Genomic DNA, 13,388 nt, shown 5'->3' on the forward strand with positions numbered 1-13,388 from the left:
AGGCGCGGCCTGCGCAACCGGAAGCGGCGCCATAGGGCGGCAGTGGCGTCAGAGGCCCCGCCCGGTGCGCTCGTTAAAGGGGACCCCGGAGCGCCACAGGCAGCGGCTGCAGGGGCAAGCAAAGACGAGCCGGAAGGTATTGAGAATACAGTTATTTTAATAAGTCAAATAGCAGCTCAGTATGTTTCCCGTTTATTATACATGGTTGCACAATATGAGGCTGGTTAAATACAATCAAGTTTTCAAAATCTCTTGGAATCATTTCTAGATTACAACATGCAAGTGACCATGAAAATATTTGGCTTTTTAAGTTTCTGAACAGGCACTTACATGAAGGCGTTAAATTTGCTCTCAAAGACATCCGCATTAGAAATATCCTAGCGTTAAGTACACAGTCTGTGTCTGCTTTATCAAAGTGCCACAGTAATAAAACAGTTCTTACAGAAATGTAATTCAACTATTTACTTACTCATAAAGTAAGGTTACCGATGACGCTTGCACCGGAGCTGAGGAGTCTTGGTTGAAAGGCCAAGTGAACTACAAGCACAGCCGGCCCGGCGTTCCGCACAAGCCCCACACCTGGCCGCAGACAGCATGCTCGGCTGTGAACGGCCAAGGCCGGCTCCTGTAAGCTGTTTCTTCAGATACTAAACGCATATGAGATGATTAACACAAACGATCTGCTCTGCCAGATAAGCTTCTAACGGTTTTAAGGCTTGCCTGGCTTCAGAATACCTTTCCAAAAGACCACAAAGAGCTTGTCTGCCCTCCTAACAGGCCCAGAGGGACTAGGAGGAGGATGTCCATGGAGGACATTTTGCCTCTCCTGTCACGACAGTGAGGAGACAGACTGTGAAGACAGTGGAAGCGTGAAGCCAAGAGGAACCACATAGTTTCATGTATTTGCAAAATAATCAATGTTACCAGCATTTATTTAATCAGTAAGAGATAATTAGGTTCAAATACTTTACCCGGTGAAGGTGAAACTGTGACAACATCTCTACAGTCACTAGTTCCTGGGCAACGAGGCTCCAGAAGTCATGAGTGACGCCCCCTGGGGTGGGGAGGGCAAAGATGCTTCCTAACATTCTTCGCTACAGACAGATTCAAAGCTTCTTAGAAACCTTGGTAAGGTGTCTGAAGGCTCCACAGTTACCATAGTCATAGTGCATATACATGCAGATTCACCTAAACCCTGTCTAACATAATTAGAAATCTTAGGACAAATTTACCATAAACCTCGATTTTTAGTGTGATTTAGTCAATTGTGTCTTCCTGTAGTTTCAAAGCAAAACAAATAAGCAACATTGGAAAGAAACATGCAATAAACAACATGAGAGAAGGGAAATGCTTTAGTCTACACTGGATAGGTGATCAGCAAAAATCAAATATACCAGCCTACCATGCATGGAAATAACTAGATTTAAGCTTATGCATATTCAAGTGCATATAACATTATCAAATAAATGTGCAGTATAAAATAGTAGCTTAAGAAAGTTCCAGTGTTTGAGAAAGCACTTTATTTTAAATGTATATACATACTTGAATGTTTAACTGAAGAACGCTTTAGTAGTACGGTAAATGCAGCACTGCAAGACGAAGGAAGACAGTTGTAATGAGAAGTTTGGCCTTTTCCCACAGGCTGCTGCCACCTCTAACCTGCTGAAGCATCGCAAAGTTTTTCACCTTACACCAGTTCACATTTCGGGTTGCTCAGCAGACGCTTGTGATTCTGGAGATTCAAATCGCTGGTGAAAGTTTGTTCGTTGTTTCCTCAGCTTCTCAGGAGCTTTTCTCCATAAAATTATTTCCTATTTGAGGAAGCAAACATTTTTGAAACAACCATTTACAATTAAACCAGTAGTATCAAGAACCATTATCGTAAGTTCCTAATAGGCAAAGACACTTGAAAAAACATCCCATTACTTTCCATATGTACTGCACTGTTCTTTAAGTAACAGAAAGACTCAAGTAATTAAGTTTACATATTTAGTCACTACCTGAATGCTTATCTCTATCAATCCTGAGCGGTCACCTCTTCCTTAACCATCCTACTCCCCCCTTTAATGCTATTAAAGCATCCAAGAAATTTTTCTTCCTCCTTTTCTCAAAATCCAAAGCCCATGTATGGTCTACCTTACTTTTGTTGGCCATATTTAATTAGATTACCTTGTCCATGCTTTACAACAAAAATTCTGCCCTAATCCGCATAGCTTCATTCCAGTGACCCTCTTCACTCTTCCTTTCCTCAGCACATCCTCAACTTTTGTTACCTTTTCAGTCAAATGTCTCAGCACTTATAACAATTTTGCAGTTTTGAACCTGGGCTGGGAGGAGAATCTATCTGCAGTGGTTTCAGCCAGCAAGCAAACAAATGCACCTGTAGCCCACTTTAGCCACAGCGTTCTGCTTGGAGGCTGCTCTGTGGCAATGAGCATCCCATCCTTGCTATAGTAGTATCGGTCATCCCCTTGGCTCCTTTTTGCAAGATAACATTTTCAATGCACTCAGCAGCAGAAATGCTTAAACCATACATGAAGCACAGGTGGCTTCTCACACATTGGATATTCAAAGCAGCATGTACAACAGCCCAGGTAGTTCTGCAACAAGACTGACCGTACCTGCTGTTTGAAGTATCGTCTGTCTTCTTCATCCACAAGCACTAAATTTAAGAAGTACCTCACTGAAAATTTTTTGTTCACATCCCTCATTGTTGGAGTTGGGTCATACCCTGCTAGGAACAGTCTTATAGGAATTGATTCACCTTAAAAAAGAAAGTTTCCATTAGTTCCTTTAAAACTGGATGTCATTAGTTCATTTTCAGAATACAGGCAAAATAAAGGCAGCTTCCCCAAACACTCACTGTGCTCCTTCCTTGGTTAAAAAAACAAACACTGAGCACAGAGGCACATGTGAAATAAAAGTGGGTCCACTTCCTCAGAAGCAGCAGGACAAAAGGATCGGTATCTTGAACTGTCTAGAGCTGGGTTGCACCAGGGAGTCAGGTTTGGACCAGAACAATAACATCAGTCACAGAATTTCCAATGGTAAATAAGGGTAAGAATTATTAGGATCCCAAACAATATGCTCTAAGTCAATAAAAATGTCTGCTTTGAATAAGAAAACCCACTATCATGTCAGCAACCTAAAGAGAAGTGTGGCTTCTCCAAGAAAAAATAATACAAGTCATCTCTTCTCCTCCAGATTTTTTTAAAATAGAGTTTTAACTCCAAATTCTTAGCCTTTAAAACAAGTACGGTTATTCACCTTTAACTGGTGCGCCATCCATTATTTCATACTTTGCAATGGTTTCAGTCTCTGTTGTGGTACTGGGTCCTGGTGAAACAAGTTTCCACTGTGAGAACACACACTTTAACCATATACAAAGCTTTATCACAGTAATTTTTACTCAGCAGCTTTTAAATTACACAATACCACATTTTTTGCCTTTGTCTTGCATATAAGTTACACACAGCTAAAGCAAGTGAATCCCTCTTACTCTCTCCTTCCCACACGGACATGGAAGAGGCAGCAGCCAGTGCCTCAAAGGAGCCCTGGGCACAGAGGCTTTAAATAAGGGACAAGCACGCAGGGTAGGACTTGTGGAACAGTCCTGTCTGCTGGGCCACGATCAGACTAGAAACCTGAAGGGTTATCACTCAGCACAAGAGCCACCTTTCTCCAGGGCCCAGAATGAAGAAAACAGGGTACCTACTTTAGCCACAAAAGCCATCAATAAAGCTAAGCTTTCTGCCCCTCCTCTGTTGCTACGGAGGCTCTCTCACTCTCCACACAAGCAGCTTACTAGCACCCCAGCCGCTGGGAAATGAAGTCATGAGCCACAGCCTCTTCCTGCCTTCCTAGTTCCAGGGTATACAAGCTGATCTGCAATGATCAAACTGTTTCTGCTTCAAAGTCTCTTGATTTTTGCATCAGTTTCAGGCTGACGGAAAATGACACATTACTAGAACATGAGAGATATGTGCTAATCTTTACCAGGCCCACTTTACCAGCTAATCCCTGCAGAGGCATTTGACACCTTTTCTGTTGTTCATTATCTATCAAGACTGATTGAGCTGCTGCATATCCATGCTGGAGTTCACATTTGTGAAGCTAGCCTGACAGTCACAACCCCAGAACAGTGCTACAGATTGACAACACTGACTACTAAGTATAATTACCAAAGCACAAAACACAAATGGTAGTCAAACACCAGTGAGAAAGAAGCACATGGAGCACCAGTTTAGCCAAAGCTGCCACTATTGACTTCACTCTCCAGGTCTGGATAAGGCTCGAACAGCATACAAGTTGCCATTTCTCTTGGACTTTGTTTCTCTTACCAATTCCAGTAATCTCCTTTTTGATCAGCTGCAACTCCATGTGCTGAATTTTTATTCTCACTAATAGGAAATAAATTTTTCCAACAATCACATCCTTTAAGTGATACCTTTAAAAGAACAGAATGGGGGTTTTCGTTAAAGAATAAACACAACTTTCACACCTTCTTGAATGCAAGTTATACAGGCAGTTACCTTATCTGCCCGTTAATTACTTAGAGCTTGCTTCCCCTCTGAGCTAAGCTAAAGCAGACCAGTGCAGTTAGTATCTTTCCATCACTGCAGGATGAGTGAGGGCACTATTACACTATAGTTATACTGAAAAAGCATAAATGCAGCCATCAAGTCTGAAATATTTGCTAGTGACCTTCCTGTTAGTACTGAAGGCAGAACAGACAAATGTTCCTCAAAAAAGGCCACTGTGTAATTAATAACTCAACAGCCCAGCACAATGATCATTGAAAGTGTTGCTTTACATTTTAAGTCTCGAGATGCAAGGTTGTTCATCAAATATTACATACTTTACCTTTTTATCCTGAGATATTTACTGGAATGTGTTTTGTTCTAAGTGACACTTACTTTGACTTATTGTATTCAAACTCTATATGAAGACAGTCTTCAATGCCCACTTCCATTTTAATGGAGTTGTTTACATCTGGATATGTAGCAAGCTGGTGAACAATCAGATCATATTCTTTCACCAAGTCTGACAGCCGTCTCACTATTGTCACTTTTAGAAAATACCTGTGAAGAAAGCCACCAAGTTAGCCATAATTATTCAGAACTGCATAAGTAAAAGCCCTTATGTTCTGAAGTACAGGCAGTTTTTGACAGACAAGAGTAAGTTCTCTTAAAACTAAGAAGAAAAGAATAAGACACCAAAATACTAGACAGAACACACGTAAGTAGAACTGTGGGAGTACTTTGGTTGTGTTTTTATCTTTTTTTTAAAGGAGAGACATGGACTGTTTTAACTTCATTGAACAGAAAGAATGCCATCTATACAAAATACTGAGTAATCCCAAATAAAGTAGAAGGGCTACATTGTACCATGATCTCAATAACCCAGTCAAGGCACAGTAGCTACTGGCTGTTACAAGTCTAGTCTGAAATCCGAAAGGAGGAAAGGGCAGCGTAATGGCTAAATGATGCATTTTCTGCAGGGGAGGAGAGAAGGATTGAGAGTTACCAACCTCAGTCTGACATTGGCACCAATGTAGGATTCATATGGCTTCTCGACCTGCATGAATTCAAAGTCATAGCGTCTGCTTTGCGTCAGTTCTCCAGGTAAGGCCAGTTCTTTCACTAAGTTTACGAATTCATGGGTATTGCTTTTGTCATTGAAGAGTTCTAAAGTTGAGGAGGTTAAAGGAAAATGTTTCAGTGTTGTTTTGTTAAAAAATGGTCTCTGATTTGGCAGGAGCAGGGGGGACAGGACAACATGAGCAATTAATTTGACTTGAGTCACACATACTTAAACAAAACTTTTACCCAGCTTTTCAAAGTCACCCTGAGTTTCAGCAACCTGCAGTAAGCATTCCTAAAGAGCTAACTGCAACAAACACAAGGTGTATTTGAAGCTTTGCTATCATGGCATCTTTTTTAATGACATCTACCTAACTATAACTACTTTTCACCTTGCATTCTGTGTAATTAGCATTGCCCAATTATGGCTTCCAGCACTCATGCTGAAGGGACAAAACCTAAGCAATATCAAGACTGGCTCATCTATGAGAAGGCACTGATCCCAAGTAGCCTCCCACAGGTTAACAACACCTACCAAATGGTTTATTACTACTGCTAGTCTACAATCAAATGGTTTATTATGACTGCTGGTCTAAGTCATTCATTTGAAAAGAAGTTCTTAATACACAAGCATAGACACATGAGTTTCACAGCAATAACTAGTCCCCAGACCAGTATCATTATTATTCATCCCTAGACCTCTGTCATACAATTGTCACCAATATAGAACTTAGACAGTTAGAAAAAAATTCAAACACTTCAGTATATAGAATCAAACTTCTCTACAATGCACAACGGAAAATATCAGCTAAGAACATTAGCAGTAGTTGGTTTTACACAGACTGAAGCTCTCCAGAAGAGAATAAACGAACACATGAACTCCACAGTTCATCATTGCCAATTTGACAGAAACTGACATTTTCATTAGTAACTGCTTATTTTCTGACGACTACCAATTATCAAATGTGTAGTTTGCTTGCTGTAACAAGTGTTTATATAATGCACAGTTTATTTACTGTTGCATATCCAATACTTTTTGTGCCAATCACAAAGCTGTACTCTGAAGAGTCAGTTTAAAACGCCTGTGACACGCAGCTGGAGCAGTCTCCAACAGTGCAGACAGAGCACCTCACCAAGATGCTTTCTTAGCTTAAGCCACTTCTGCACAACCCTGAGGACTGCTAAACCATAGCACAACGCGAGTCCCAGAAACACACAACATTCAGCAAACTCTGCATCGACTCTCTCGCTCAGAGAATAAAATTTACACATCACAGTAGATAAAGAACAGCCTGTACAACTACTAGGTGACAACAAACTAAATGGAGCTGGCAAGCGTGAGCTGTTTCCTCCCTGCCTCTAAATGCCTCATTCCCAGTATATTGCTGCTTTATTCCGAAGTTTGCTTTTACAGCCTCCGTTGATCAAAAGCTTTGTCACAACACAGTCACACCTGATACATAACAGTTCAGACACAGGTACCGGAGCACACTGACTGATCAGAAGGAGAAAATTCGTAAAACAGCAAAGTCAGTTGTATGAGGCTGAAACTTGAAGGATTCCTTCCAAGAGGGACAGTAATGCAAACAACCCTCTAACAGAGAAGGAAGGGATTTTAGCATCAGCCTAAGGGTGCAGAGAGATTACCTCCACAGGTAGGAAGAGGCTAGAGGTGATCAAGATTCTTCATAGTTCAAATGTAAGTAAATTTGGATACAGTTGTAAGAAAACTACATTCTTAATGTCAATGCCACATTATCTTACTAAAAAGCACAAAGATCCTCTGAAGTTTCAACACTGTTAACAGTATAAAACCATGTTTTATAAAATAATTCTCCGGTTGATTTTTCTAAGTGTTTTCCTACAGGCTGCCCCATCATTTTTTCTCTATAGTTCTTCTCTTTCAGTGCCAGAATTACAGACACGAATTAAGAAGTTTGGCACAGTAGGTACATCTGGTATTTTGGCTTGCAACCTTAAATACAACATAGAAAGAGGTAGAAAAAAATAATCAAGTGCTTTGATTTGCTTCTTACATCAGAGTCATTCATCATTTATAATCAGAGGGGAGACAGCGTTTAAGTTAAAAACGAATAGTGTGAAATACAGGAAGCAGAAACCACGTGCACCATGGCCACAACTGTAGTGGTTCTTAGTGAACCTCTTAACCAGTTTGAGGCAGATGGAATACTCACCATCCCAGTTCTCCCTCACATGTGTGTATCTTCCCTCCCAGTGACTTCCTGACCAGCACAAATCAGTACATCGCTTGCATTAAAATAAGGAGGATATAATCTTCCTTTGTCACTTGTCATCCACTAACCCAATCAGGTCGCAATGTTTGAGGAAAACCACTGACAGTCACCAGTGCCAAGCTCCACAAACCACACATACCTAGCATCCCCTTCATAGTGTAAACTCACCAATTTGTCCTACAAATTCAATTCTAATTCCTTGGTGCTCTAGTCTCTTCCCAGGCTGCTTAAAGGAGACATCCACCTACCAAGGAGAAAAAATAAAACAACCACCAGTTAACATTTTTCAACACTCTCACTCTAATACACAATCTTAGTAAAAAGCAAAACATATTACTACATGCCTACAAAAACTGAGACCTCTCCTCAACAGTACTACCTGAGCTTGGATGCAACCAAATTAAACAAGTGATTATGAAATTAAACCATTACCAAGGCCCCACTAAAGCACTTCAGAAAAACTGAATCATCCATGAGACTGAATGCAATAACTCAGCTTGAAACTTTCAAGTCCCAAAATTAAGAATCCAAGGCAGAGCTTAAAGAAAGTTCACATAAGCCAGCAGTGACCCTCCTGCCACCTTTGAAGGCACTGAGCTTCAAAGCATCTTCTGGCAGTCACATCTGGAAGTCCAAGAGACACGTTCGTTTCAAGTCAGCTGAACTTCAGTCCCTGCCTCAGCAGACAGTTAAGGGTTGGTATTGGACAAGTCAATGCCAAATAACAGATAATGAAACCTGCTATCAAGATCATCATTTGTGAATTTGGTTCTCACAAAAAGACCTCGCCTCACAAGAAAAGATTCCATAAGGTTACTTTCTATGGCAGCCCGTATATATTAAGCATTTATAATTTCTTCTTACAAGGTAGTGATGACCAGAGAAACTCCTGTACCTAAAATCCAGTACATCATTGATACCCTAGTAGAAAGCAAATCACTTGAATAATCTGTCTTTGTGAAGAAAACGAGGAGGGAGGTAGAGGGAGGTTGTCCAATAAACTTCTGGTCTTCCAGACCTCCTCATCCCACCATGCTTGTGTTGGCCAGAACGCATCAGGCACCCCCCAGGGGCTCACTGATACAGCAGGAGCTGCTCAGGCCAGTGAATGTACAACAGTTGGTTCCCTCAGTTTCCTGAGTCTAAGGCCCATCTTGTGAGAGTTTCACATCCCTGAAAGGAGCTTTCTAGAAAACCAAGACTGTAGCATAGAAAGATATCTTAAGCACAGGAAGATGACCGGTGACAAGAGGTCAGTCAAGATCCAAGTAGCTATTTAGAAGCCAATTTCAGAACCCCATACCTGGATCACATTTTTTTTAGAGAAAAAGTGAACCATAACAGAAATACTCCAGTGAGTGAGAATGGCTCCAGTAAAACTAGAATGATGGCAAGGAGTTCCCAGGTACAATACTGAAAGCAGACAAATCTTTCTGGCAATCTCAACTCCTCCTTTTTTCCAACAAGGAAAACTCTTGTTGACTCAGCAGCCACCTGAACTTAACATATTGCTCCTCTGATGCAATTCCAGACACCACTTCAGGGCATGAAATGCTAGGCTTAGCTTCAAGGTATGCAAAACAGGTTGGCAGCACCAGCCAAAAATTACTGTTACACGTGTCAGGTTATGGATTTCAGAGTTCAAGGGGAAGCAGGGGGATCCAGTTTGGAATAGTTCTTTCATCAGAAGCAATAACGTGATTCCACACAGCTGCACAAAAAGCTTATCCGTAAATACAGAATGACCAGAAACAAATAAACAGCTACTATTCAAAACATTCAGTTTTATCAGCTGCCTGCATGACTGTGGTTAAAAAGACCATTTATAGGAAAATACTGTTTCCTCTTTGAATCAAATAACAAGCTAAAATTGCAGCTCTTGCTTACATCGGTTTTTCATTTAACTTCCTATAGGCATTGGCTGCTTAAATCAGTTTTTCATTTAACTTCATATATGCACTGGCATGCCAGAATCAGTACAGTAATTAACAGTCACTTAAAAAAAATATATACCTTTCCTGAAACCGATTCTCCATCGTAGAAGAGAAAATGCTTTTCTACTTTACCATCTTCTGTTTTGATTTCTGCTGGTTTTCGTGTTTCAGCATCATTAAGAATAACATCAATCTCACAAACAGGACCAAACAGGCCTCCAAGAAAACTCTGGAATAACAAGAATTAGATAAGTTACTACACAGTGGACAGTCCATTTTAAATGTAATATTTGCTTGCTGCTGTACACTATACATGTATACATTGGGGAGAAACATTTGTGCTGCCATGAAGTTACAAAGCGATTATGTATTGGAGACTTAAAAAAACAGTGACAAAAGCCAGTTGTTCATCTAGCATTCCACACCCCATAGCTGTCTGAGCAAATGAAGAGAATGCTAGCAGGTTCACAAGGCAGAGGTTCTTCACATAACCTACATTAGCTACCCAACTCTGCCAGCAGACAGAGTGCATGTCAAAAGTTTACCTGTAATACTGCTCCAGGCACCAACCCATTATGAGCATTAAATGTTTGTCCTCACCTTACAAGAGCATTCCTGAGGCACCAACTTGTGACCAGAACTAAACAAGAAACTCAGAGAGCCCATCCTTTGACCTTGCACAAACATTTCCTATGAGAAGCTGCAAAACACATTAGCGGCTCTATGGAAAAGTCAACAAGATTAGTACTAATGCCCACATTTTCTCCTAAGAATTAGGCACTAATCTGCTTTGATGTACTAAAGCAGACAACGCTTTACTAATTCAGTGTGATTTGGATTCTTTCGGGAGAAATTGCACTATGCTCTCAAACAAGAGCATCCACTTCAACTAGATTAATCTGGTATACATGAAATAGTCATTCTCACTTCACTGATTCAATCTCAAAAATGAGCATGAACACATTTCAGACATTCTGGGGACTTGAAGTTTGAGATGAAAGTGTAGAAGAAAGTTTGGTCTGAATGCTACTGCTTTGCCGCAGGAGCATGAAGTGACTTTTTGCTTACCATTACCTGTCAAGCAAAGACATGGTGCAAGCCTGAGCTATAAAGCAGCGATTCACACAAGACTAAACTGACTTTGTACCTGTTCAGATAGCAAGCGGCCCTAATTCAATCCACGAAGATGCATGTAACCGTAAGCAAGACCTAGTCGGATCGCGTTTGTATTCTCAGAGGAAAGCAGAAGCAGATGACCAACAAGGGGGTCAAATGTAACACCGAACTCTCTTCCAACCTCGGTGCCAAGCACACACTCGCATTAACTGCTGAAACAAGATTTTATTTTTTAATGACTACACGGTAGATAGAACCATTCTTGATTTTTTGCTCCTGGGGAAGAGGGACAGAGAAAGAAAAGTGTTTCAACAATTACAAATCTTTAGACTATTCCAAACTGTTACACAAGTTACTTTTGTGCATGCCCATATTTTTCCCTTAGAAACTGTACTCTTTTTTCCAGATTAGCCTTATACTGCCCCCCCCCAACTAAGCAAGGAAGCACTTTACCTTTAAGTAAACATTATACAAGGTGCTCACACAGTACCTTTCAAATTGTTTTAAATGATGGTACAGCTTCATAGTCAGACCTAACATTGGTAACACATCACTTCTCAAGATACTATGTATGAATATTTCAACTGTAGCCCTTAGAAATTATCCATGATCTCATCCAGAGAGGACAAGAACATATGGAATAAAGGAATCAACAGCTGGTATCTCCTCCAGTTGCTATCGAAGATACTGCTGCGAGGAAACTATGCGAAACAAGAAGTATTTTAAGAAGCCATCGTATGGCTTATTATGTTACAGCTTAAAAAATTGAAGACAGAAAACTAAGGTTTTCAGAAGCTAGCTGCACGCTTGGCTACATTTTTGATTTCATGCAAAAGGCAGATGCTGAAAATTTTGCTACATCAGGACCAAAATCTCTCTGCGTTCAGTCCTTACATGTTATAGGTGCACTAAAGGGCTTGCGAGACTCCCAGCAGCTGATCCATGGTGCAGAAATCCCAGCCTCAGCTTCACATGTAGCCCTAAAAAGCTTTTGCATGTCTCACAGCCACAGAGACACATGTTAAGGAACACTTTAGAAACCCAAGTGTAATGATCTAGTCGATTCTTTAAAAGACATGGTTTTTTAGATACAGACATCACAGCACACCGAGTACTTTGCCCAAGCCAAGCCTGCTCAGCACAAAGCAGCCGCTATTTCACCAGCCCCGAGGGTTCACCACCAACCGCTGTCATTTTATGCGCTCCCTTACAGGACTGCTGAAGGGTTCACTGATGTTTCCATCACTTGCACTTTCCCCCAAAACCTCTCCAACAGCAGTGGTGTCGGAAAAAATGGAAGCCGAGTTTCACGACTGAAACCCGTATTGGCGGGGGCGCGTCCGCACGGAGAAGGAACAGGGGAACGTCCCATGTCTTGACCCGTAAACCACATTAGATACCCCAAACCTTTGTTTTTCGCCACCTCAGCCCCTGCAGTTTTGCCAGCCCGCCCCGCCCAGCCGCGGCTCCCGCGGGGCCGCCGCCTCCCCCCGCGGGGCAACCCCACCCGCCGTGGCCGCCGCCAGGCCCGGGCGGCGGGGGGAGCAGCGCGGCCGCGTGACGCAGGCCGGGGAGGGGTCGGCCAGGCCGACGGGGGGCACCGGCACTCGACGGCCGGGTCGGGAGCGCGGGGAGGGACAACCGGCGGCGCTGGAGGGCAAACCGCGCCCGGCAGGGCGACTCTCCTCACGCACCGTCCGGAGCCACAGGTGGGAAGGGAAGGAGAATGGAAGGAAAGCGGGGAGGGAGGGAGGCAGGGAGGGAAAGAGCGATCGCCCGGGCGGGCCGCCCGCGCGCGCGCAGCGGCAGTTGACGGGTAACGGCCGCCTCGCGCGCACCCACTCACCATGGTGCGAGCCCCGCCGACTCCCGCCCCGCGCGCCGCCAGCACCAGCCGCCCCGGCCCGCGCCCCTGTCATGTGACCTTACAGCCCGCCACGCCACGCCCCCCCCACCACCGCACGTGACCGCTCCCCGCCGCCCGCCCTCCCCATCCTCGCCGAGGGCCGGGCGGGGTCGGGGCTCGGGCGGCGCATGCGCGGTGCGGCAGGAGGACGCCGCCTAGCGGCCGGGAGCGGCGGGGGCAGCCTCTGACAGGAAATAACGGTCGTCACTGAACGGGTGGCGACATTTGAGCTTTTTCGGGGTCGCAGGAGCGACGAGGTGCGAGGGAGCCTCTACGAGTGGTTTTTACGTCATCAGCTGAGTTTTTTTAATGCGCGGGCGCGTCCCGCCACACAAGGGTTTTTAATTTATCACCCCTGGAGCACAATAATGTCCACACAGATCAGGCAGGGCCCCCAAAACCTGTTTCCCCCTGACTGGGAAGGCTGCCCCACTCACAGGAATCAAAGGGTGAGTTCAGACCACATTAAGATTTTTAGTGAAAGTGAGATCTTAAGGCAAAGTTTTTATTGATTTGGAGTTGATTTAAAACTGATTTGTGGCCATCACGTCGGGTCAGGCAGCGGGGAGGAGGTGCGGGAGGAGGGAGCAGCTGC

The 13,388-nt window shown here is 43.2% G+C and overlaps 1 protein-coding gene and 1 long non-coding RNA gene across 2 annotated transcripts in view; one reads left to right on the forward strand and one right to left on the reverse strand.

The window, feature by feature from the left end:
• Positions 1-137: 137 nt before the first annotated feature.
• Positions 138-12,822, reverse strand: VPS26A (VPS26 retromer complex component A). The gene is made up of 9 exons (XM_065843685.2): positions 12,734-12,822; positions 9,851-10,000; positions 8,006-8,081; positions 5,531-5,687; positions 4,917-5,081; positions 4,341-4,447; positions 3,268-3,336; positions 2,622-2,764; positions 138-1,811 (listed from the first exon to the last, which is right to left on the reverse strand). Exons 1-9 carry the CDS (start codon positions 12,734-12,736, stop codon positions 1,698-1,700), a joined length of 984 nt encoding a protein of 327 aa, XP_065699757.1. The 5' UTR covers positions 12,737-12,822; the 3' UTR covers positions 138-1,697.
• The window catches only part of LOC136104571 (uncharacterized), a 29,494-nt gene continuing 28,591 nt past the window's right edge, over positions 12,486-13,388 (forward strand). Inside the window, exon 1 of the long non-coding RNA XR_011740231.1 lies at positions 12,486-12,596. This is a non-coding gene — a long non-coding RNA (uncharacterized lncRNA). The remainder of the gene's footprint in view (positions 12,597-13,388) is intronic.

Source organism: Patagioenas fasciata, chromosome 8, assembly GCF_037038585.1.
Source record: "Patagioenas fasciata isolate bPatFas1 chromosome 8, bPatFas1.hap1, whole genome shotgun sequence".
NCBI lineage: Eukaryota > Metazoa > Chordata > Aves > Columbiformes > Columbidae > Patagioenas > Patagioenas fasciata.

Bases quoted from the DNA above. Each gene is read 5' to 3' on its own strand.
- VPS26A (XM_065843685.2), bottom strand. The intron at 5,688-8,005 runs GTGAGTTTACAC...CCTCAACTTTAG, and splicing joins TGAATTTGTAGGACAAATTG to AACTCTTCAATGACAAAAGC. The intron at 2,765-3,267 runs GTGAATAACCGT...TTCTTTTTTAAG, and splicing joins GGATGGCGCACCAGTTAAAG to GTGAATCAATTCCTATAAGA.